This window comes from Aptenodytes forsteri, unplaced genomic scaffold, assembly GCF_000699145.1.
Source record: "Aptenodytes forsteri isolate BGI_AS27 unplaced genomic scaffold, ASM69914v1 Scaffold178, whole genome shotgun sequence".
NCBI lineage: Eukaryota > Metazoa > Chordata > Aves > Sphenisciformes > Spheniscidae > Aptenodytes > Aptenodytes forsteri.
The window spans coordinates 309,855-336,646 of NW_008795136.1; the positions used below are offsets into that span (position 1 = coordinate 309,855).

A 26,792-nucleotide genomic window follows, 5' to 3' on the forward strand; every position below is an offset into this window, starting at 1 on the left:
GTTGGACTCGATGACCTTAAAGGTCTTTTCCAACCTAAACGATTCTATTATTCTATGATTCTAACTGAATAATAAGATACATTTAATACTTAGCATGAGACATGAACCAAGCAAGAAGCAATAATGGTATAGTGAAAAGGCAGTAAACTTGGACTCAGATAACTTGATCTCTAACACGGAACATGGGCTTGGACTGCCCTTCTTACTTCTCATCTGGAAAAGTAGAAGAGTATTGTCTCACTTCGCTAGTGTGCAGAGAGGATACAATCATTAGTGATTACAATGCATTAGTGGCAGAAGGCTGTATCAGTAAGAAGATTTCCATCTCTCTAGTCAATATAGCAGATACAAAACCTTGTTGGTTTAGATTATTTGTCTGGATTACTACCTAATGAAGTTGGATAGAAGGTTTTACTCCACACAATCCTTCAACAACCAATGACTTCTTTCTGATGATTGCTTATGCTGTTAGGCAGTGTTTATGTTATAAAACTTGCAAACATTTGCTTCAGGCTGAAATCTGGCAACTTGGCATATAAGGTTTCAGTCTAGAAGCATTTTTTTCTATAGTAGATTAAAACAAAATCAATTACACACAAGATGCTTATCAGAAAACTAAAATTGATCCAGCTGTCCTGACATAAAGAATGTGTCTTTCCTTACACTGCTTTAATGTTAGATTTGCTATAGTCATCCTGCATGCCCTGTCTATAACTGATGACATTTCCTATTAGCATGTGGCTCACAGAATCTTATCCTTGCCCATATCTTTCTGTAAATATTCATATAATGAAAGAGATAGAGGATCTGTCTATTAAAGCTTCAGAGCTTCTGCCTTGTGTGCTTATAAAAAAAAATCACAGAAAATGGGCAGAACTTTAAAGCCTGGTAATAAACATCTGAGAGAGGATATAAACATGGCTATGTAAACAGAACACTGTACGTATGGCTTTATTATAAATCTGATATTGGCTAATAGCTTTTACTCATAAATTTTGGAAAGCTTATTTCCTTTAAAATCAGAGAAACCTAATCTTAAAATTATAGAGTCTTAAAAAAGCAAGCAATTATAAGGTGGCTAGTCATCTTAAATCCCAAAGAACTCATTAAAAATGGATAAACATCACTAACTCCATTCTATAAAGCAAGAAACCGAGGCAGGAGGAGGTGAACTGATCTCAAAAATACACATTACAAAACTGTAGTAAAGGCACCTCCATTTGGCCAGTGACAGTGGGAAGGATACCCCAGTCTTGATGATTCGGGGGAGCTTCCACGACTAGCTCCAAGTAGGTGCTTAACTGGGATGAGATGGATCCCACCTCTGTGGGACTGCAAATTCATGAGGAGACCTAGGCACCGCTGTGCTGAGCCTTGTGCTGTAAACACATACGACAGATGTACCTTAAATCCTGCTTCCATCTGGAATCTGTGCTTTACCGTCCAGATATTGGTGTCTCCTGCGGTTACTTCAATACAGAAGGATGTGACTCTGACGTGCCCTGACAGCACATCCTGTCCTTGCTCGAACCCCACATCAGGGCAAGAACATTCCTTTCCCCCAGACCTTGGTTTTTCTGGATAGAAAACCCAAGCAAGCAAGCCAGAAAAGGATGGCACTCCAACGTAGCCAGGCCCCACTCAGGAGAGGATGCCCGACCACACTGTGGTGCACACCCGCTGCTCAGCCTTGCCAGCCCAGGACCTCTTGCTGGATTAGCCAGGTCCTGGCTCACACACCTGAGTTATATCTGAGGCTTTTCATCCCTGCAAATACTCTGCTTACTGTTGGGTTGCTCAGAAAGAGGTGTGGACTCTGCTGTATAAACCTAAACGCTGGCCAGACCGATAGCTGGAGGAGTGTGCTGTACACCTTGAGCACCGTGACTGTGCACTGCTCGCTGGACTAGTGCTGCAGGCAGTAAAATCCATGGGGCACTCACACGTTCACAGAAATTACAGCGGCAAACCTCTGCAGGGTTGGGCTGACAGCATGTACCAGTGGCAAAAGGAGTGTGTGACCACAGGCAAAGCCAGGATTCCTTATATTCTGTATGGGGTTTCTTTTTTCCCCCTTTTTATGGGGACAATAACGTGGTCAGGCCCAAAATATAAGTAAGTTTAAGGTCTTTTGAGATCTAACATGAGTACCTCCTTTTGAAAGTAAAGGTAAACAAATGCTGCTATTAGACCATATTCTTCCATGACACCTTTGCTACCAGTCCCTCAGAAGACGAAAGTCACTCCGCGAAACACAAAACCTCCCAAAAGAAATACGAAATCTCCCAAAAATACGGATAGAGGACAGCAGATACCAACAGACCTGGCAATTTTGTTAAAAAGTCAATTGTTTTGTATGATTGGGCCAATTAGCCTGTTGATGTCTCAGTTTTGGCTGGTCATTCCTTTCCCCTCATAGAAGTGGCAACGACTGCCTTCATCATACCTTGAAGATATCTGTGGCTCCCCGTTCAAAGTTGTTTGATCTGTTTTCTAAGATGATCAATTCAGTTTTGCCAGTCTCGCCATAAATCTGCATGAAGACTTTAGCGTTGGTACCTGCGGCCCGCACGTCTCCAGTAACTACAGACACCTCGTAGTTTATCACTAGTCCAAAAATAAAGCAATTAAATCAGAAGAGAAGCTCAGATAACAACATTCCCGAGGGCTCAGGTTCAAAATTTAATTACCTTGTCTTAACAAATGACCACGTAGCCAACCATTTGCTCTTATCCAAACCAAATGTGAGATAACACAACTCTTCACTGAGGACTAACCTAATAGTTTTCCCTTTTACAAATATAAAGCCAGTGTCAGAGGGGTGTAAAATAGAGCCTTAAATGGGAATTTCATTTCAGTATTAACTATAGAGTGGTTAAATGATCTTCTTAATGTAATAATGGGAGGGAGTTACACAGAGCAGAGGAAAAACACATCTTTTCTCAGGATCCCAAGGCAAATTTTAACCATAGCCTTAAAAGAAAACAAATCTACTGATAAAAGTCAAATAGACAGTAGGGATTTGGTCGTTATTTATCAAACAGCCTATCTTTTCCAGGCAATGGGGTAATACAAGCAAGACAGGACATGTGCTTCTGCAGGACTGGGGCAGGTAAATGTGAAAAAAGCAGAACCCACTGGTATTGTAATGAAGAGGCACAGCACGTTGTGCTGTGTTACACTGCCCAGGACGTACATTTTTCATACGATCTCAGGAATTTAAGGTGGAAAACTCAGTAATGTTTTTCCAACTGTTTTAGAAACAAAAACAAACAGCAGAATAATTTACTTTCCTCGCCAACATAAGTTCTTTGGGACAGGGACTTTTTGGTTTTGGTGTCTAACACAGTGGTGTCCTGGTCCTTTAAGAATGCTAGTAATACAAATTTAGTCCTAGCTATAAAAAACCCACACATTTCTCAATGTCTTTTATCTCACATTTCTCAGTAGGCACAATCTCACTTGGGTAGACCTCCACCTCCACCCTGCCATCCGCCTCATCTTTGTCGAGCCATCGGTTGCAGGGGAACATGTACTGCCTTCCCTGGACTGGAACCGTGATCTGGACGCTGGCCAGGAACCAGCCAGACCGGAGACCCACGTTATCATGTCCGATCAGTATTCGGTTGATCTTTTAAAAAGCAAACAAAAACCAAGAGGACAGAAAAAAAACCCAACACAACAGAATTTACTTAATATATAAAAACCTCCTTCCCCTGGCACCTTGTTCTTACACCATGTTCATGTAAATCATTTATATATGTATTTAACTATAAACTTAAAACACACTCTTCACATGCCAGCACGTACGCTAGACTGCCGACGTATAGTCTATACAAAATGCGTTCCTTAATCTCCAATGCAAAGGTCAGAGATTCTTGCATCACATTCAATCTTTAGCTATCTATTGATTCTGAATTCAGCCACTTGCACGAAGCACAGAACCACCTGCAATTAATTCTTACCTTCCCGATGTCCATCGTATCTAGAGTAAACTCATCCACTCGACCACGTTCAAAATAATTGCCTAGATCATTATCAGAGACTAAGAGAGCCTCTTTGCTGGAGTCTGCTTTTTCACCGTAGAGTTTGATGGAAACTTTGGAGTCTGAGCTGGCACCTGGGATATCTCCCGTCTTCACGCTGATGTGATAACTGACATCTAAAGTGGGATCAATGTACAAAATACAGACACGTGAGTGGCATTTCCAGTGCTCAGCCAGGCAGTTGGCTTCAAACAGATATAAGGAGGGGGGCTGCAGCTACAGACAGAGAAAGGACTTTGCTTCTCCATTCACGCATCCAGCATCTTAGGGCCACACTGGAAAAGCCATCACACCTTGGAGTTATTCACCGAAACATAAGAAATGCAACAGTTACACTAATAAGCAGAAAATATTCTGTACTCCTCCCTCTCACTGTTAGATGATTACCAAGCCATAAAAATGAGCTTAGGCAAGTGAGGTGATTTCACTTTTTTTATACTTACAATTTAATTCAATAGCTTTGACTTTTTTTCTAAAACAAAACAAAAAGCATCTCAGCCTGAGCTCTGTAAACGCTGTTTTCTAAAGAAAATTGTAGTATTGGAGCCCTGGTTCTCCAGAAAAGGCCAATGTAATATTTTTGGTGATTTTCTTCTGGGAACACAATGTTATTTGATTGAATTTACTCTACTAAAGCAGTGGCAATTCAAGATCCTTCAGAGAAAGCTATACAAGAAAGCAATTATTAAACAAATCCCGACATTAAAAAATCAAAGTTTCTTTCTACATATATAATGTTGCAATTATTCTCTTTTATGCAAATTAATCCCATTCATAAACTAGGATTTAAAGGTCAGAGGCATTTTCCCCCCGAGTGACCTACTGCAGCATCTTGCATAAGAATGGCAAAAAAAGCCCAGCAGATTTACATTGAACCGACATGAATCATTAAGTAGGATAAAGCAAGTAAATACGTGCATACACAGCTCAAACCCAGCCCTTCTTTTTTCCAAGCTAAACTCACTTTTTAACATCGGTGACTCCCCAGCGGGCACTAATTCTCGGACAATCTGACCGTCATCCTCATTTTTGTCAAGCCATCTGGTTTACAAACAGAAGTAAGTTATCTTTGAATAATTAGGACCTATTAGACCTTTCAAAATCTAGGCTGGCTCCACACATAGTAAAAATCCACACCATAGTCAAAAAGATATTTTTACAGGGCTCTGTATCTCTGTTAACTTTGCAGGAGCTTGACCAGACCCTACGGCAGTCACACTTTAAACCTCCGTTCTTCCAGGAAGAGAGATCATGAGAGCCCTGCTCGCAGTAGATAAGCATCTGCTGTGATGTCCATCTGTCTGGAAAGCACAAACTCCATAGCCACAAGTTATTCCTGTAGATGGGCAGTCTCGGTCTTCTGAAAGCATTGACCTTCATTGACCAGAAATACTTGCAGCTTTTATTACTAGCTGCCTTGATTACAACCTTTATAGCATCTAAGTTATTAAAAAAAACCCTTTTTTTTTTTCAGTGTTTGCTTACTCTAGCTTATCATCACTTCTCTCTTCCTTACAGATAAGTATATAACCCCTTTTTTCTCCACCAGGAAGGGGATGAACTATGTTGTTCCCATTTTCAGGGCTGACTGTGTGGAGGCAGTTGGCACCAGCAAAAGGAAGGATTTCCTCTGTTTCTCAACATTAATCTAATGATCCAACTGCACTAATTGAGAAGAAGAGCCGGGCACAAAGCAAAATGTAGCATGATCTCAAGGGAAAAAAATCTGAAAGGAAAATTGAAGGGAACCAATTGCCAACCTGGTAATCTTCACAGCTGCTCCTTCAGCCCCAGGGATGAAGGAATTACAGCCCCAACCCCATCATACGCCACACAGCAACCATTGCACAACAACAGCAAGGGCCCTGGCAGACGTTTCTCACTTTCCACTTCAAATCCAGACTGCTGCAGCACTCGGGATATTCCTGTAAGCATCTGCTTAAGGTCAGGTTTCCCACAGCGGTGCACTGGGGCCATTTCAGTCCCCGAACATTGTGTCGTGAGAGCGGGCACAGTTCCCAGAAAGTCCATTGTTCCCAGGTACGCAGCTATCTGCAGCATCATCTTTTGCAGTTAAAAATACTGCTTAAAACCAGCGGGAGTGAACGAAGGACAAGTGACCAAGCTCTGGCAGGTCACGCAGGGTATTTAAATTGCTATAATAATTCCCAGAACTAGAAAGAGAAAAACAAATCCCCAGAAACTGTTTCTTTTTAAAGGCGGCCACACAGCTATGTGAATGACACCAGACCGTAGAAGACCTGCTTCTGCACAAACACATGCAGCGCAGATGTCCTGCAAGCTTCCTGCAATGTCGCCGTGCCATGTGTGCTCTCCTTGGCTGACCCTCACACCAAAAAGGAGGGGAGCTCACTTGCCGTTTAAGTTTCCACCTTTGATTTTGCTGATGAGCCGGCACACATGGAAACCAGCAAACGACCCTCATAACAGGGATGTGGGGACATGAACAAACGCCCACGGAGAGCTGGATCAAACCTATGGTATCTCACTGGTAATAAGCCAGCACAGCTTACTGTCATGACCAGTTGGACTCGCCATGGTGACCAAGAAGTAACCAAATATTTTGGAAGACCAAGGGCGATAGGTCTCTGTTCCGTCCGTCTGAAGGAAGGTTATCTTTTTAGTCTCCTCTCCCTTCCCACGCACAAGAAAACAATAAGCACAAAGAAACCGTGCAGAAAACCAGCACTGGGAGAGAAATCCAAACATGAGCTGAAGCCGGTTGGTCCCAGAAGCATTAGCAGCAAAGCTCCCATGCAAAAGAGGCGCATACAGCCCCACCACAAAGACACACATCTCCACTCCCAGCTCCCCTCTAAGCTTTGGTGGGTTGTCGGGTATGCAGTCTACCCCGTATTCTTCCCTTTCACTCTGTAAAGCAGGTGGCCATATGCAGGTGGCTTGAAAAGGGCTAAAAGCTAAGGGGGTCAGCATGAAGGTGATGAACACGTGAACAAGTGATGATCACACAAACACCATGTGAGGGCACCAGGTGTGGTGGTGTGCCTCAGTGGAGGCTGAGAGGTGTAGTAGGGATAGAGGAGCAGAAAAATCTGTGGGGAAGAGCATGAAATTGATGTCAAGAGCTGAGCAAGGGTGGAGTGCAAGGAGGGCAGAAGAGGAGCATGCCAAGACATCACGTTGTCTTAAGAAAGGAAGCCTTTATTGATGTTTTGGGGTTGGGGGATTTTTTTTACCTGTTAGAACTGGTCCTTAATACCTTTGTATCATGTAGTTCTTGATGCTGGCTCAGGATTCACGTCCTTGGACAGGTATCCAATGGCTAGGGGATCTCATCATCCCAAAAGTCAAGATGCTTCTGCATACATGGATGTTAACTGGGAGGACCCACAAAATTCGAGCCTGAACTTCACCACCCCAGGACCACTGAATTCAGCACGGCCTTCAGGAAGGCAGAAGCTCACAAGGTAGACACACTTCTGCTTTCCTGCTGCTGGTTTTTGTGTCCTGCAAGATGCTGTTTATGCTGCCAGTGTACATGCTGTTGTTTTCCGTCACCTTTGCCATTGCTGATGTTTTAAGGAATTGTGGGATGAATCTGGGTGAACCGCTTCTGTGCCAAGGTGGCAGGATGAAAATACATCCCACGAGAAACAGATCTCTGTGTGCAGCATGGAAAATCCTAACTGCTTTGGCAGTGAGGGGGGACAAGAAAAATTAATCCAAAGAGGAGGACACACCCCTAGACAAAGAAATTCCCTCTACCAATGTTGGCACCTACTGATGGCAAGAGGAGTGTGTCTTGGACTGGAAGAGGAAGAGGGAGGTTTATCAGCAGAAGTGGATTAAGGCTCCTTACTTTGTTTCAGCCAAGAGAATAGCCAGAAGTGGCAGAAGCACTATTTTCTCAAGAAGATGACTTTAACTAGTGACAGAGGAAGTATTTGGATGAGCAATGTCATTGTGTTCCTTCCCTTCAGCGCATACACTGCAATATCCTAATTTTACTTCAATGTAATTCCAAGAGCGTATCACTGAGCAGCAGATTGCAACCAGGGGTTTATAGTCTTACACCGAACACAAATGGATTGGCACATCATAAACACACCAGGCTGCAGAAAATAGAATTTTTTCAGTATAGTGCCATCATATTCCTAGTACAAAAGACCTGTCAAAATCTTTTGTTTTACCAGAGCTTCCATACGATTTCAGTGCATGTAATTCACATGCCACTGTGGGTTTTGCAAGGGTGTAGTCATGTCCTGTATCATATACTTAGTTCTAAAGAGATATTGTATGTCCAGTAACCCAAAGCAGACACAAATATGACATGAAAGCCACTTCAGAGAGAACTTCTAGAGGATCAGAGAGTCAGGGAAGCACTGGAAATAAATATGGTATGACATCATATATAGCATTTGAAATCCAGTAAATGATAGCCTGTGTGCAATTAGAATGACTATTACATCCGTTAGATTCAGAGATACATATGTATTTGTGTGTGTCTTTAAATATAACCTAGATATATAAATATGTGTAAAATAGATAGACATTTCAGTCTATTTTAAGGAAACAAAAGGAGGTTTCTCGGGATCCTTTGTATGATGAACACTTTTGGCATTTGACTGAATAAAAGCTCTTTCACAGGAGCCTCCTAGTGCATCATCCCATTCATGGTTTGTCTGTTGTTCTTCAGAGAATTAACAATGTTCCCTTATGTTTGTGCTGGAGAAAAATTAGGATGGTGCAGTCCATATGCTTAGGAAAAAAAAAATGTAATGAAGTATCATTGAAGATTTCAGTGGAGCTGTAATGATTTATAGCATATAAAATTCTATCCTATCACGAACTCACGACTTTGCCTGATTGAAAATTCATTTCTGTCTGGGATATAAATATTATGAAAAATAGGCTATTTTAGAGAATGTCAGCTAGTCCATTCCTGGACTTCCACAGAGCCTTGAGGAGAAAATGAAATCTGAAGACCTCAGTTCTGAGCTTCTAAAAGGTTTGGCTCCAGTTCTGGGGCGAAAGGTGAACTCCTTCATTTTGAACTTTCTAGCGGTATTCATAATCGCAATACCTAAACCACATCAGGTATTAATAGATATAAATTGTTCAGTTGTGCCACTGAATGAGTCAGTGTTCAGTCCCTAAAAGCACGTATATTATAATGTCATGTGGTCATAAGGGAGGAATAGTACTGCAATGCATACAAGTGACGTACTAGTAATTCTGCAAATAACGCTTGGAGAAGTTACTTGCATTTACTTCTTGCAAGCACAGATCAAATGACCGCTTTAAAAATCTCTGAATCTAAGAAAAGCTACAAGCTATTCCCTTTACAGCCAACTGTTTTAAGAGTTGAAAGCACTGGCCTGGGAGTCATTATTTCTCGATGCTCTTCCTGAATCCGACACAAACTCACAATTAATCCACTTAGCTTCTCTTTATCTCTGCTGGCTCCCTTGTACAACAAAGACAGTTCTTCTCATAGAGCTCTTGTGACTATTAGATAATAGATGTTCCTATAGAGTCATAAAAAAGCTTTCAAATTAAAAGACAAAACATAGCCGTGTATATGAAAATGTAAATAACAAGAACAGAGACTTCAAGGAGTTATATGCAAAGATCTATGAGGGTATCCTACAGACATTCGTTATAGTGGAAGCTGGTTAGCCAGCTCTTTGCTATAATATCTGCTCTCCACACGCTGGTACAGCCTAGTTTTCACAGAGGTAAGAAGCCTGTGAAGCCTTCTACACGGGTGAGATGTGTTTCTGCTGGAAGGCATTTTGTCCTCTAGCTGTCTCACAGTAGCAGCTAAGCGGCAGAAAGTCAATGGAGTAGCTTTCAATAAGGACACAGCAGCAGAAGTTGTTTTCTCCAGACCATGCAGTTGTGCTGTGTAGAAGAGTGGAAGTTAATCAGGTCTTGGAGATGAAGGCAATGAGAACATCAGCATGTCCACTGGCTGGCCACAGGTTGGCCAAGCAGAAACAGAAGCTTCCCTGGTGTCCCCCAGATGGAGTGTCTAACTAACCTCGCTTGCATTGGCTCACTAAAAGAAGGCCACTCTTCTTGGCCGAGTCTTCTTCAACATCTTGGCTCTGAAGAAGCAGGTGAAGCAGGCCTCTCTGAGCACCTGCCCAAGCAGCGAGGACATAAGCTGTCCTTGGCCTACAGGACTGGAGGGGAACATCCAAACGCTGCAGGTCATGGAGATGTTTATCCCTCACATGGAGGATGCAGTGGGTGAGCACCTTTGCCCTCAGATATCTCCAGCCTCCATGACGACACCTGTATACTGCGATGATGCCCCGGTCTCTCAAGAGACATAAGCATCAAAGATAGTGAGAGGGAGCAGCTGTCCCTGTGTTTGGAGGTGATCAGTCATGTTACCTTCTCAATCTGAGAGGAAGAGATAATGCTGGCACAAGGACAGCAAACAAAGCTGCACGAACAACACTGATATCACTTGGAAAAAGAGACATTAAGAAAGGCAAGAGTGGAATTCCATCACTTGTGACTTGAAGCCTGAATGCACCCTATTAATATTTTGGGGATAAGGTCTTGGGGTTTTTTCTCCCTCTTTTTTCAGTCCCTGGCCTGAGGGGAATGCCCCATGGACTCTGATGCTTCTGACCCACAGGTGTAAACCTCAGGGGAGGGGGGTCATCACTCCAAGCTGAGGGAAGACACCCAGTTATACAGTCAAGTAAGGAGACAATTCAAAAGGAAATCTTTAAAATGAGCCAGCTGCATAGTGCAGTTAGACACAGAAATATCTCTGAGGAGTCTGAGCGAAACAGCTCTTCACGTGGACACTTCATGTCCAAGTAAAAACCCGTCTCGCTTGCCTGCTTAACTCAGTAAAACATATGGTTGTTAAATATGTATCAAAAGGCAGCAATGACAACATGATGGTTTGTTCTTTGAAAAGGGAGAGACTGGCTTGCTTTTCACAACCAAGATGACATTGCATCTGCTGCTCCATGCTGTCTCCCCAGTGAGTTCGCTCTCTGATGTGACGTGGCTTTAGCAATGCAGAGAGGCTGGGGCTGGCTCTTGTTTTGTATTTGGCTGACTCCCTTCATTATCGTGGAGTTCTTCCTGATTTACAGTGACAAGAGAGAAGTAACCAGCTTAGCGGTTTTACCTTTGTTTGCAATTTAAAAATAATTGTGTGTGCGTTTTACAATTCCACTTGTCCCCCAGGAGATGACTTTTTAGAATGGGTACTTGATGTTGTTAAGGAGCTCAGTGGACTTCCATCTCACAGGGTGAACATCCCAAGAGGGCAAGCGGGACTTTACAGGACACTGAACTACACTGAAGTTAGTCTCTCATGTTTTCACTCAGTTCTCTCTAGTTCATGCTGTGATGTTGAGGCAGACCCTAGTTAGTGCCAGGACAGATGGTGCATCTCATTCCCCGTGGGCAGCCTCAGTACAGCACATTTCTTTTGGCCACTTGATTGTCTAGGAAAGAGAAGAATACACTTATAACCCACCCATAGGGGTAAGTTACATCCCTTTGCTCTACCACTATCTCTGTCTGCATGATATGCATTTCCCTTCATGCAAGGAGCTCTCAAGATGGCGACATAACAATTTTGCATTCTCCCAACACAAAAATAGCATCCCATTGCTCCTGGAAAGATGGGATGTGCATGTGAGTGACCAGAACCTCGTCCCACACATGCGATAAAACTAGCAGATTGCAGCAGATTGCAGAGCGTGTTTCTGCAGCAGGCAATTGCAGTGACACTGGATGTGGTACTGGAAGGTTGCATTTTTACCTTTTGGAAATTCTCTGTATTACTAAGCTAATTGCTGAGAAGTTCACAATTCAGATTGCTGTTCGTTTGGCAAGGGGAGTTAACCGTATCTTAAACCTCCCAATCCACACTCTTTGCTTTCGGGCTTAGCAGAAATAAATGAATGAATAAATAAAAAGGATTAAGCTCTGCTCAGAAAATTCCAGTCTTGGAACAATAGCTAGGCTCTTCAAAGTCTGGCAAATGCATAGATGGAGGCATAATTTGCAAGCATTGTTTCCAGTACCTGTAGCAGGGGAATTCCACAGCCTCGCTTTCTGGCTGTCCTTCTTCCCTCACTATCACTTTGGCAAGGTACCAGCCACTGCTTCCTCCTTTGCCATCATGCCCTATCCTCACCCTCCTCACCTGCTTCAGCGTTACTGCTTCAACGAAGAATTCATCAGCCTTTGAGAAGGAAAAGAAAAAAGGTAAGGCAATATTTCTCCTTAAAAACAAACAAACCAACCAAATTTATTATTGCGATCAAACGAAAATCATCAGCATGCTGCAAGATAATTCTTCACAAGGTGAAGGACAAAGTACGAATTAATTTACCAAAGAATGAAAGCTTGAATATTTGTGCTAGATGTATAACATTAGATTTACAAATATATGATCTGCCAGCATTTTAAATCTCCCACATCATTGCATGTCCTCCACAACTGTAAAAAAGAAAAGTAATTTGATTTTTTAAGAAGTTCATACAGAGAGGCAGGAAATCCAAGTTCAAACCCCTGCACAGACATCCGCTTTCTGGGCAACCTGGAGCAGGTCACTTCAGACCAAATCCACAGAGGTATTTAGAGGTACAGTTCAAAGACATACATTACCCCACGTTAAATTCAGACGGGGACTACTGCGCACAATTTAACCCCAGCCATTTCCTGGCATGCAAGCACCGGGCATGGCTGCACAGGGGTATTTCCAGCTGCTCCATGAGTTCTGTTCAGAGATTGGTGTGAACCTAACCCAGCAGCTAAATACCCCTAATACGCCACAAGAGACATGAATTTTGTGTCTTTTTTTTTTTTCCCCCCTGGAAAAGGGCTCAAATCACCAACCTACAGATTAGCCCAAGCGATGGCCCCTCAAGACCAGAGCCCTGTTACCCAAAGGCGTACCGGCGGCAGCAGTTCCCGATGGCTGAAGGAAGAGAGATGTATTAAGAGCGAGTTACTCCTCCGGGAATCAGGCCAGACAAGTTTCTATGGTACGTGTACAGACGCACACACATGCGTGGTAAATACTGTGTGTAAACACGCAGCGTATCTGAAGCATATAGCCCAACAGACAGAGATGACTGCTGTGGTTGCCATCTCACTGAGATGCCTCACTAGGTAAGAGAAAGCTAACCAAACACTGCGATTCATCCGTTCTTCATCTCCCAAAAGCCCGTGAAGCACATATGGTGGTAGTATATATCCAGCTAGCTCCCAGAAAGCGTGGTGGCAAGGCAATATTTATTTAAATATTTAAATTTATTAAAAAAATCATAATTTTTCCATCATTCAGCACTCCAAACGGACCTTTAAAATAAAGACAACTAAACAACTAAACTGGTTTAAGTGTTAATGATGGGCTTACATACATGAACAAGTGTTACTTACATACTCAAAACTGTTGAATTGGGGATTTAAGGTATCAAAACCTCACTGAGTCAGTCTAAGTCAATAAAGTCTAATTCATTAGGCCTGATGTTCAACTTACTTATTAACGGCTGATATAAATTAATGAGTAAGTAACTAACTGGAACCACAGCAGGGTAAACACCTAATTTAGAGACATCTTTAAATTTTACCTTCTATACAAGCTGTTAGTTTGCATCTGCAGGCAAACTTTTCAAGTTAAATTGGTAATCAAGGTACTATTGGTTTAAGTGGCTGTAGATTAGAGACCGCAGTGACTTAGCTACATTTCTTTTAACAGGGTATCTGAGTTAATCAGTGTAGATATACTCATTCAGTCTCTTGAATATACGAACTCAGTCTCTGAATATAAGAGCTCTAAGTTTGTCAGGATCAATCCTTAAATGGCTTCCAATTCATTCACCAGCTTTCAGCTCCTCAAGCCAAGAGAGCAGTTTTCCATTAGCAGATTCCAGTTCGGTTTATATCATCTGGATACTATTAATCACATGAATTGATTTCCAAAATTATTTTTCCTTCCCCCCCCCCCCCCCCCCACCCACTCTCACACACCCTTCTTGGGAATAAAAATAAAATAGTCATCATCTGTGTTGAAAATATTTGTATCTTCTGTGAATCAAGCATCTTTCTTTGGAACTCCATTGAAACAAGTCTTCAAACCACCACCAAACCATGAGTCATTTTGCTACCATTTTGACAAAACTAGACTTCACCAAATGACAAAATGCTGCCCTTTACAGCTTGGGCCTACCTTTTAAAAATAAAAAATCTATAATGTAAGTGCGTAGGCAAAAATAAGATGTTTGCAATGTCCATGTCTGCAAACCTTTATATCATTTAGAAGCAGAACGAACTTTCACACTATGTAAATGCCACGTGTTTCCATGGACAGGTCTTACAGGCACAAGAAAACCTTGATGAAAGTTCTTTTAAAGTCTAAAAAACTCAGTGATTTCAGTGAAGAATTGGAAATTCTGGATGCTTAAAGGCAAATCCAATGTGCTAATGCTATTTCAGAAACCTAAATTCAACGGTCAGTTTTGAAAACATTACCTTCTTTTATCCTCATTTTGCTTTCCATTCCGAATCTTCAATCAAATAATGACACAAAAGATGGGAAATCTGCAGAGTTCTGTGATCAGATTCTCAAAATCTCCTCCAGGAGATACTGATTACATTTTACCAGTCTAAGTTAGACCCCAGAGATCCAAAATGTGCCTCATAATTGAATATATATTAAGTAGGTTGACCCCATAGATCAGATCAGCACACTATTTGCTTGTTAATCCTGCAAGGGCTTTAACTACAGTTTGACCTTTTCATTATCTCCAGCTTCCCAGGGAACAAGCTCTGTCTTCAGTTCAGGCCATTTCCACCCCCCTCCATTCCAGACACAGGCACACAAAAACATGATGAAAACCAGATTGAAAATAAGACACAAAAATTGAGTGCATCGTGGTGGAGGGGAGACTGGAGGAAATATAAAGGAAACACGCTAGGCTTTCGGTTCTGATTTTCACATTAAATAAGTTGCTTTTTCTTCCTTTGCCCCGGGAGCCAAATTTTTGCCATGTTAGATGGAGGGTCTTGGAACATGAACAGGTTTCCTGGAAGCCTTCCCCCATGCGAAGATGCAATTTCAACAGTCAGTACTTAGTTCGGCAGCAAACCAGGAGACTCTTTTATGAACATACCAATGTCAAGCAAGGGCACACTGTCCCTGACCTAAACCTGCCTCCAGCTGCAACCTGTTATGATGCTCTGTGGAGATGATTTATTTCTCCCTACTGCCCCAGCCAAAACTGGCAAGGAAATCAGCCAAGTTTACAAATACACATCTCAACAACAACAACAACAACAAAAAAAAAATCTACAAACCATCACACATTTTAAAACCCATCTTAAGGAGTTGCCGTGTGAACTTACGTTGCCTTTTTCAAATTTATTGACAGTGTTGATGCAGTTGTAGAGGATGCGCTCTCCCGTGTCTCCCTGATCGCCGATGAGGCAGACAAAGACGTTGGCATCTGTGCCGCTCCCACTTACCGTCCCAGTGCAAACTGTCACCCGGTATTTTATCACTGTGGAGATATAAATTAATAAAACAATTTCAGCAACACGATTAATTGCCATTTAAATTTACTGCATTTTCCACAGACTTGCAATTAATTTTAAGTGTTCATACTTCCAGCTGGTACTTCTGCTGATGTATTGACTTTTACACTTCCATGTTATCACTGGGAAAAGAAAAAAAGCCAAAATAGGAAGGCCTGAAAACCCATAAAACCCCTCCAAAGAAGGACACAAAAATGCCGTCCCCTTCGGGTAAAACTTCATGAATTGGAGTGCATAGCCTTCTCGGGGCCCCAGCCCTCCTACCTCCCCTCCTGCCTTCCCAACAGTGTCCTGGTGACAGAGGACCTTATAACAATGTGTTTGGGGAAAACATCATTTTCAGCATCCAGGGGCATGGCAGGCAGACAAAAAGAGTTAAACAGGGCTGAGCGCTCAGGGATCTGAGGAACAGGCTCTTCATGTTGGCTTTATGGGGCAGGACAAGCCCAGTTGGCCCCATCTCCTTGGGACCCTCATAGTGCAGGAGGTTGGATCGTGTCTTGCCTCCTTGTCACCTTTGAAATCTTTATTCAGGATTTTGCTGGATGGATTTTGAGCTGCCACCTTCCTCCCCACACCCTGCCCTCCTCTCTGCCCTCCCATTCCATTGGGTGAAAGATTTCCAGAAGAAATTTCACAACGAAGAACCAGCCCATAGACCAACCTCCAAGAGAGAGAGACCTTTTTGTCCAGCATCGGGAGAAGACAAGAAGCAATGCTCCCACCCTCCCTCCGAAACCCGCCTGCAAGCCCAACACGCCTCTGCTCAGCACAACTGCTCCTCACGGGAAAGTGCCTGCATTTGAACTCAAGCAGCCCTCTCCACAGTTGATTAAAAATACATTTCAAAACCAGGTTTATTTACATTTTAATAACATCTGCAATTACAATTACTCTTCCCCTTCTGAGGAACTGCTCAGCTGCATGCAGATCACTGAGTTCATCGGAAGTTTCAGAGAACAGGACTCGTGGTCTACAGAGTGTGGAGCCCGATTGGGTGCTTTGGTGGAAATAAGAGAAATCCCAATGGCCACCTTGAGATATTCTGCTCTCCAAAATTCTCCCTCCATGTACATTTAGTTCTTGTGACACTGGGTCAAGACAGAAGTGACCACTTCAGGAAGCCAACACAAAGTTCTGCAGCCTTCCTTAATTAAATCTCCAGTTCAAGCATAGTTAACCCAATAAATAGTTCGGATTGCTCACACGTACTGAAAAGCGCCTATGCCTCTGCACAACTGTTCTGTGCAACTTCGTGTACATTTATACATATAGCTGAATAAATGTGCTCATAATTAAATAAAACTTTAAAGCCCAAAAATGGTTGTTAAAGTTTAGATTGCATTTCAGCTAAGCTTGCTTTCCATGAACATCCCTTTAAACCTGGCATTTCACATTTTAAGGGAGACTGGAAAAAATACAAGTTTGGGAAAAAAAAAAAAAATAGCTCTGGAAACAATTGCGCTGTGGCCAGATCTCTCCCATCTCCCACCACAGAGAAATCTGCTCAGAATAAGAGCCTGGGATTTCTGAGGCTTCATGCAGCTAATGATGTACACAGAAAATACTGCAGAGAGAAAGTGCCAGAAAGAGAAGATAATTGAATTGCATCGGTCTGCCTATGCATCCCTTACACAAAGAGGGTTTCTTTCTATTCAGGTCCTAAGCGAGCCCCTGCACGGAGCCCGTGGCTCTCACCTGGCATGACTTCAGTCACTAGAGATCCCTCTGCAGGGAGCTCCCGCACGATCTCATTGTCGTCTTCATTTATATCTAGCCAGCGGCCGCAGTTGAATGAGTATTTTTCTTTTGTCAGCGTTTTCAGCAGAGTTACCTTCATTAAATCAAAACACTGCATGAGTTCAGAGGCTTGAAGACAAAAAAGCAACAAGCTCCTGACAGGTTTTTTGCCTGAGAAGCAAGAGTAGGTAGCAGCAGAGAAATAACACACATTAATAACGAGACCATCACTCAGATTCACACACCGCAGCGATGCACGGAGCAAAGTCTGTCATAGCTGATGACTTTTCATTCCCCCTTTCTCCAATTGCTCCACGGTGTTGTGAAAGTTTTGATGGATACCGTGGCTCTTAGTAATTGCTCGTCATATGCCACTGTACAAATTCACAGAGCAAACTGTGGCTGGCTCTTGCACTGCTGGTCCCTGCAGCTCAAAACCAGTGCATGGCACATTTAGAAAACACTCAGAAAACGGCAACAAGAATGATCAAAGATCTGCAGTAGCTTCCAAAGGAGTAATGAGCAAATAAGGTGGGGCTCTGCAGATGGCTGGAGAAGCAGGTAAAGGGAGGGTGTGATGGACTACAACATCACAGGTGGCATGGAGAAGGCAGAGGGGGGTCAACTATTCACCCTTCTGCTACGAGAAATACAGGGCATCAAATGATGCTTGTAGACCGAGGTTCAAAGCAAACAAAAGGACACAGTCAACCTGTGAAGTCCTTGCCAAACGCTGTTATGGTCACTAAAAGTTTGATTGTTCAAGGGGAGACTGGAACTTTTAAACAAATAAATGGAAGAGAAACCTACTAAATGCTTCGTATTTAGTAGATCTGTTCAGGAAGTAAGTCTCCAACTGGAAATAGCTGAAAGCTGGAAGAATATTAGGGGGAAGTATCATAATGCTTGTCCTTTTCTTACTGTTCTCTAATCATGCACTTACGTGACACAGGAGGGAGGTTGTTGGGCTAGATGGACTTTTGGCCAGACCAGTATGGCTGTTCTTGCGTTCGTGTAATAGAAAATGGAAGCCTGCCCTGACATGAAGCAAGCCTGGCATGAAATGTGTAAAGACTGGAACAAAGCATCGTTAAGGCTTCATCGGAGTTCCTAGATGCTAAAATGGATGCAGAAGAGATGGGATTCATGCGCCACGAGCCTGATGCATCCAGAAAACTTCAGACTGGCTGTATACGGGCAGATTGATTTCATGCATCTTCACCAGGTTTGCTTAGACAGTTTGGCCCAAGGTGAATCCTAGACACACTGTCAGATCCCTCTTGTCCTCCCTGAACACAATTTCTGTGCAGGAAAAGAGGATACCCCAGGGAAATGTACAGCTATGGAAGGTCTAAGCATTCTTTGCTCACCATCTGTGAACAAACTAATAGAGATGATTGCAGTGGCCCAAAGTCTGACCAGTGCTTTCTTTTTGATAAAGACCACAGCCAGACACCTTCTCCCGCTATATGGTGAACAAAGCAGTACTTGATGCCCTTTCCCCACTGGAGAGGTGTTTGGCTGCGTATGCTTTCTCAGCTCCCTGACAATGCAGGAGAGCAGAATCTGTCAAAGCACATTAGAGGCACGCGAGAAAAATCTCTAAGCGGTAAATTGGGATTCATCATCACAGTTCTTTATGGCTGCGCAGCAAAGTGTATGTTCTGTTAAGTGCAGAGAATGTCTTCCAAGCTCTGCAGGAGTATGGGTGAAGCTTAGAGATGAACTTGCCGCCTTGCAGACCCAGGTGAGGGATGACAGCACGGTAATCATTGCTGGTAGAACAAAGGACATGTGACTGAAAACCAAGCAGATCACCCTTTTTATCTCCCAAACAGCACGGTGCTGCTCTCGCCTGCAAAGTCTCCACAGGCTTCTCCAGTCTGCAAGTGTCCACCTCCTGCAACGGGGTTGTCAGCATTTCAGGGAAGGTTATGCTCCACTGTACAATAGGTCTCTACCATAATCAGTTTTTTGCTATGACCAGCCTAAATAGGCCATAGAAGGAGTGGGTTTGCCTCTCTGTGCAGTAATGATGTCTAGAAGAGCAGGGGACCCCCGCCAGAAGCAGTGAGGGGGGACTACGGTGGTCTGACGCTGGCAGGATGGGGAAACGTGCTTTTCACCGTCGATCTGGGCTGTTGGCAGCTGCCATTTCCCACTGCTCTTATTTCCCATACATAGCTGGGCTGAACCGAGAGGGACAGGAAGGAGATGGAATTTCCTCCAAAAAAACCACACAGTGAATCTTTCTCTCCCCACACATTTTTGCAAACGCTACAATGTGCTCTCTTCACATCCCATTTTTCGTGTAGGATTTCCAGTTCCACCCCTCGGCCAGCACCGTCTGTAAAGGGAGGCACCTCTGACCACTGCACATCAAACTCAGCTGCCAGCTGGGGAACACAGTGACCCAGGGCTGACACTGCACACCTCTGCGGACCAGCCTGGCTTTTCAGCTCTACCTTCCCTTGCTGTCCTCTCACCTTATTCAGATGCCAGCCAGCGAAGGGATTTCTTTTCTCGTGCCATATCCGAAGCTTGTAAAATGTGCCCAAATCAGGCAGCTCGATCTACAGAGGGAAAAAAACCCCAACATTATTTCTGTAGGTCAGCAAAGCATGCACACAAAGGACACCTCTGAAAATCTTTTAAGAGACAAATCAGAGAGGGGTCAAATACTAAAGTTAAAAAACCAATTATGTTCTTTAAAATTAATAAACCCTACTCCGCAAAGATAGCTTGATGCCTCTCTTTCAGGAGAGGAGAACATATAATTTGAATCCAAACATTTTTGATCATGAGAGTTCCTTGAAACCATTCCTCCCAGTAAGAACTAAGGCCAATTCTCAAGCTTCAGCTCTTTCTCAAACACGGTCTGCGAAGCACAACCACGCTTCCTCCAGAAGGTATCTACAGCTGCTGGTGAAAACAGGGTAAATGTTTTTGCTACAGCCATGCCTTAAAATCCTCTGTTTCTCAATTTTTCTCTGACCAGTCCCCAGTTAACTTTTAAACATATTTGTTCCTAAACACAAAAAGACCCTCCCCAGCCTCCAAACTCAACATGCTGTTGCGCTCAGCCCCAAATATTCGTGGAGGCTCACATCCAAGGAGGCTGAAGACCAGATCACTGAGGAGAGAAAACACCACTGCTAATTCTCCTGTAAATAGCTAATGATCACTTAGGCACTGGGGGGAAAAATAGATAAATCATTAGCTTTAGAGAGGCATGGTCTAAATGGGTGGAGCAGTCTATAACAAACATGAGTGGGGCTGTGCCTGAGGGGGAGACTATCTGCTTCAGGAGCCACAAAGGAGATGTGGCACTTAGTACCACCATGACTTGAAGTCATCACCACCTGAGCACCCAGGAACACCAGCCTAAGCCCTGTTTGGAGAAGACAAGCCATATCCATAGGTGGGGAAATCATTTGCATCACCACCAAACTGAGTGACTTCACCTCCACTTCAGAAGGATCCAGTGAGGTAAAGATCTCGTGCTGCTGATTTTCTGTACAGGGCTGAAGCTAATGCCCTGGAAAACAATACCATGCCAAATTTATCACTAGCACGAGATTCATACCATGAACTTGTCAATCTGTCCAGTTTCAAAGTTGTCTGAATTGTTGTCCAGCTTCATCTCGTCTGACTTCCCCTTGTCTCCGTAAATCTGGAAGAAGATGGTGGCATCTGTCCCTGCATTCTTAATATCACTTGTCCAGATCCACAGAGACCAGGGGCTTTCTACAAAGAAAGGTTCAAGACATTTTGTTTAAAAAGTCATTTTTAAAGGTGTCCTGGTGAAAAACATAATTCTCATTCTTTCCCCTGGGTGGTAGAGAGGGCAGGATGGTATGAAAGAAGACCAGGACATTTTATCCTTTTTTGCACAAACATAATCAGCTGCTACATGACATACAGGAATGAGATTGCCTGGAAATATGATTCTGTGTTTCCATTTAAAATAAAATGAGGAAAACCATAAATCACCACTTTCCAGGTGAACCATATTCTTCTATGTCATACATTACTAACAGGGTAATCCAGGGACGTGCTCCATCTCTGTAGTTTCAGTATACTTCTCCAACACCTCCAACTCTAGCTTCAAAGACCATTTTAAAGCCAGGGAAATACTGTCAGCTTTCTTTTTGTCAATGAGAAAGAGTCTCCAGTTACTTGCGTACGGTGCAATGCAGGTCCAGGTAGCTCCTAAAACTTGCTCCAGATGGTCTGTGTCTGGAACAAGGAGGAGTATGGATGCAGCCATGTATCACTTCATCCTGAGCTAATGAGCCTTCCTGAGACTGGACCAATTACCCCAGATACGCCTTTTGCAGGACAGGCTGGCTCGGAGCCCATTCCGGTATCTCTAGCCGGGCTGCATGGTGTGGGGCAAACATGCTCAGAGCAATGTAAAGATATTTTTCAGAAGTTTTAAAATTATTTAAATGCCCAAATCCCACCTGACTTTAGTTAGCACTTGTGTTACTCTAAGTGTGTTTGTGCCACAAAGATCGTGGCAAAGCTACAAAATTTTTCTCTTTTAAGTCTTTACCCAACATTTTAACTGTAAGAGCAATCCACCTGCAGCAACTTTACATTGGTTTTCATACCAGAGGATGGTTGCACATATAAAGGTGACGTTATTTCCTCTAAAGAGCCCCTCATGCATTCTTTATTGATAATAACGTTTCACTTCTGCAGGCCTTGCAGCACCTACAGGAGAGGGAACAGGTTTCTTTCCTGACTCAGACATCAGCTGAATTATTAACAAATCCTAATGAAAGAATTGCTAACCCTTTCGGTATGCCTGAGCCCACATGAGCATGGCTTGACCTTCAGAGCCCAGAATGGAATATAAAAATATGATGACATGCATATAAATTAGATTTTTACTGACCTACTCAGCATTTGACTGTAAAAAAGAGGCGACAGCTACTCAGAAAATGAGGAGGAAGAGGGAACTCTCTTTTAGAAAAAGTTTTGCCCTTATTTTAATAATATGCAAAATGTTGATAGCCACTCCCTGCTGAAAAGCACCAGCAAGTTTTATCTGAGCAGAAATGAAGCTAAGGCAAGTTTGCGTATGGCATGTGATACAGCAGCCTTCTCTCCCTGGGGAAAAGAGCAAGGGCAATTCAGACAACAGAGACTTCTCTCATCTGTCTGGTTTGGCCTCCCTGACCTCTTGCTGAAGGAAAGGAGGAGTGATGCATGCAGGGAGGGGGAAAGGGGAACTTGTAACAGAATTAAATGCTGATAGAGGGCTGTCAGGGAGAAACCACACAGGGAGAAACGTGGGTGAGCTAGGTCTGCAGCTGCCGGAGGAGCCCAGGCATTTCCCCAAATACCCATCATCATCCTCCCAGGGCTCGCTGGGCATGTTCCCCTGTTTCCTCTTCCTTTGCATCGAGGGATCCAGGCAGTTTGGAAATTCTCGGGACCAGAGCAAATATTCCCCAGGGCACAAACATCAGGGAGGGCTAGACCTGACACAACAGTTTCCAGGATAACATTCAAGATAAGGGCGGGGGGGGGGAATAAAAAAAAAGACTGAGAATAAATACAAGCTACATGTCGAGCTGCAATCTGCTGGGGGAACAGCTTGCAAACGCTGCACAGGGAGCCATTTCACCATGGATACCCAAAGTGAGGTTGAACCAAGCTTTGATCAGCTCTACAGAAAGGGACAGTCCTATATGCACGGGGAGATAGGCGAGATGCCATAATAGGTCTTTTCTAACTCCAAGTCTTACGCTTCTATAATCTGGCAGCTAAAGGTCACAGATTTCTCAAGGCTAATGCTCTCTGTCTATCTCCTGCGCTGCAGCAGCAGGGGAATTAGCCTGTCAATAACAATCAGAGCTGATAATAGAGGGTTAAAGGTTGCAGATGCTTTAGTTAAATGGACCGAGTCAGAGGCGCAATGTGGTTATAACACTGACTAACATTTAGATAAAGCTTATTTAAATGAACTGCTGTTTAAGCAGGAGCCCACCCAAAGCATTCGGATTAAACTGTATCTATTATCCTAATTAAAACATTCTGCTTACACATACACACTGGCGCAGGCGAGACGGCAGCGATCCGTTTTGCTTGGTGCAAAACCAGCCAGCGAGGCTGGGTGCTGGAGCCGTGTGTGGATGGATGAACATGCCGTTACGCTGCCCTGCACGGCACCGAGCAGCAAACATGTGCCATTGCCTCCCTCTAGAGAAGAGGCTTCAAACGCGGCACTCGTCTGCCTCGGGAGGCACGTTTGGCAGCTGGACAGGACTAAGAGCTGGTTTTTCTCTAAGGCCAAGAGTAAAAAAGTTGAAGTTAGCGGGAAGAGTTTGTTTTTTCTTCCTGTTTTTCCCCAGGTTTGTGTTTTTATTATATTTAAGTTTTGTTTCCATCTGGAACAGGAAAGCTTTGCTTCTGTAGTGATAAGAAACATAACCTGGCGTGTCTGCAAAGGTGAGATGGCGGCTGAGGCAGCCCTAAGCCCAGTGAACCTAGGAAGGTTGCCAGGTCCAATTTCTTCCCTTAAGAAAACGAGTGCAATTCTTCAAAATATTTTAAAAGTTTCATTTTAAACTCCCCAAATCAGGACGTTCAAAGCTGAAACTCACGCAGGACTCAATTCATTTGAGCCTCTACTTGACCACAGGCCTACCCATGTCATGTTGCATGGGTGACACTCAGGGTGCTGTTGCGTGGGGGGGGTCACAGGAGCCTCCTGGGCACTTGTACCTACTTTTCAGTCTTCTCTGGCGCAGGGAGATCATTTCGTAGAGCTCCCGTTCTACGAGACCATCTCCTTCATCTTCATCCAGCCATTTCCTACATGGGAAGGTTTGCTCAATACCAGTGAATGGGCAGTAAACCACCACCTAGGAAAAGAAACTGGGAACGTGAGTTTGAATATTCTGTTACTGGCAGCTCACAGGACCTTGATACTGGAAACTTAAGTAACTGAAGCAAAGACAGAGCTGGAGATTTTGGTCCTGCTCTCAAAATCAGGTTTTCTGGACCAACATGAACTGGACTGGTTGCACGATGCACAATTTGGAGTATAGCTAGGACCCATCTGTCCTGTTATTCCCACTTTTCCAGAAGTACATCAAAACGGGTCAACAACGAAGAGGTAAAACACCACGAGGGGAAGGGAACGGGAACAGGCAGTGTGGCTGCAGGAGTCAGCGTCGTGTCAGTGTGCAGCACATGCCCTGCACCACACCAGTGCACAGTAGGGTTTTGCAGGAAACACAAGACACAAAAAGCCTTCAACCACATCCGAAGCTGATTTTGCTTTCCAGGAAAACTGCATTTTCTCCCAGCTTCAGGGTAGGCAGCTGCCTCCCTCTCCACTCTCCCATTAGCTCCTGCTGATTTTGTACACGATCTCACATCACATATTGCTCCGCTACCTCCCAGTAACAGCTGTGGTCAGCCACTTTTTTTACTGAGCTCCAAAGCAGCATCTAAAAGCTTCAGGAAATTCTGAGTATAGATGATAACTTTTAAATGCTCAGCTGAATGAACATCTGAAGGTGCTTCTGGCGCTGAGCAAACAATAAACTCTATCTTTGTGACTGCAAAGGGGCAATCAACCCAATTAGCGAGTGATTGACTTATGCATTGAATGTACCTTTGAGGCAATCAGCTACTACCATGCATTATGTATAATATTGACTTGTTAAACCGGGGATATTGTCATCCAAATAAAAGCAGATTTTTAAAATTTTTTTTAAACTGTGTTTGGTTGTTGGGGTCAGGTTATGAATAGGAAACAGTCTGACAGCTGCCTACAGACAAACAACTTAGTCTCACCTTCTCACAAAACCAGCCAGAACTGACACCGCAATTATCATGCCCAATGGTGACTCTGCTGAGAGGGCTGAGAAGGGCAGCTATCTCCACGTTAAAGAGATCTGTCCTGGCACGCTCAAATTCACCTCCTTCCAAGAAAATCTTCCCACTGTTCTTTAAGCCTTTGGAGCCGTGGAGGATTACGTGGATCTTGGAGTTTGTGCCAGCTCCTCTGATATCTCCTGTCACTACAGCAACGTTGTACACAATACCTGAAGGAATCAGGAATTCGGTTAGGAAGAAAAAAAGGGAGGAAAAAAGGCTGAGAGTAATAATTTTTGATTGGATTTACATTGGCCTCTACTGGTTTCCCACTGGTCTTTTTAGCTTTCAACTTACACACAGTGCAATGCTTCATTTGTTTTCATTCCACACGTACTCACAGCTACCTTCAGACTGTCCAAGAGAAACAGGTTTGTGGCAACAAATTCACTCAAAAAAAGTACGGTTTTTTTTATCACTACATGGTGATGATTTGGTGAAGAAAGGCAAAAAATTGAATTGGCAACTAAGTCACTTGATTTTGAGAGGTACCAAGCACCAGACGCATCAGAGAATGCTTAGATGACGGAGGGGTGTTGCTTTAAACAGTGGTGGCAAGATCTGCAGCATCACAAAACTCTGAAAACATGGGGTCAGCAGGCTCTGATGCTGCTGAAGCCAGAAGGACCCTCACTGCCACTCTGAGAGCCTAAAGATCTCAGCAAAGCAAGGCTTGGAAAAGGCATTAGCCCAGCTGGAAGAAAGAAAAATATTCCTGAAAAGAAGTCTATATGCATAAAAGTTCACTTGGTTTTTTTCTAGCTCTAAATCTTGGTCTAAGAAAGATGACACTTCTTCCTACAAGCCTTACTTCTCAGTAGGCTCATTGACAGGCATATCGTGGGGCTGTGTCATGGCATCAAATAAGGAGACACCTCTGTAACTATAACAGTGTTTTAGGGAGCATGTATAAAATAGTTGAGGTCCAAGCTAAGTTTTTCCTTTGCTTAAATCACCCAGAAATTGCAATAGGAGCTTTGGACTAAGTAGGAACATCAGAACTCACTCTTATAAACAATCCTCTCTTTCTTTAAAGTTTACATGAAAAATTGTATTCAGGCATGTTTTACTGTGCATACGGAATATCTTCAACAAAACTCATGAAAGCAGGAAAAAAATGCACAGTCATGAATAGTAAAAGAATAAAAGAAGCTTTTAGTAAATGAATTGCATTTTTTTAGATTTTTTTTTTTCACCTGTCTTCCCCTAATTTTTCTGCAGATGCATCCTGCAGTCAGGACTCTGCATCCAGACCACTTTACCCGCACACATGTGGGGAGGAGTATGAGGACTGCAGATGTTGAAGACCATGCAATAAAGTAAAACAGCTGTTATGTGCATAGTCAGAGTGTTCACCTTTATGCTAATGAATAAATACAGGCAGAACACTATCCAAATAGTCTTCTGCCTCGTAGTAATCTGTTTTATTGACTTTACATCCAGGTTTCTTTTAACAAAGACGTAACTTATCATAGAATCATAGAATCATTGAGGTTGGAAAAGACCTCTAAGATCATCGAGTCCAACCGTCAACCCAACACC

General features: G+C 43.3%; 1 protein-coding gene across 1 annotated transcript in view; it reads right to left on the minus strand.

Annotated features, from left to right (window-relative positions):
- The window catches only part of LOXHD1 (lipoxygenase homology domains 1), a 134,545-nt gene that overhangs the window by 77,010 nt on the left and 30,743 nt on the right, over positions 1-26,792 (minus strand). Inside the window, exons 7-17 of the mRNA XM_009278427.1 lie at positions 25,170-25,420; positions 24,094-24,229; positions 20,938-21,098; positions 19,838-19,924; positions 17,310-17,445; positions 15,423-15,577; positions 12,095-12,255; positions 5,011-5,087; positions 3,966-4,162; positions 3,439-3,631; positions 2,447-2,607 (exon numbers count right to left, since the gene is read on the minus strand). Coding sequence (XP_009276702.1) covers positions 2,447-2,607; positions 3,439-3,631; positions 3,966-4,162; positions 5,011-5,087; positions 12,095-12,255; positions 15,423-15,577; positions 17,310-17,445; positions 19,838-19,924; positions 20,938-21,098; positions 24,094-24,229; positions 25,170-25,420 — 1,715 coding nt within the window. The remainder of the gene's footprint in view (positions 1-2,446; positions 2,608-3,438; positions 3,632-3,965; positions 4,163-5,010; positions 5,088-12,094; positions 12,256-15,422; positions 15,578-17,309; positions 17,446-19,837; positions 19,925-20,937; positions 21,099-24,093; positions 24,230-25,169; positions 25,421-26,792) is intronic.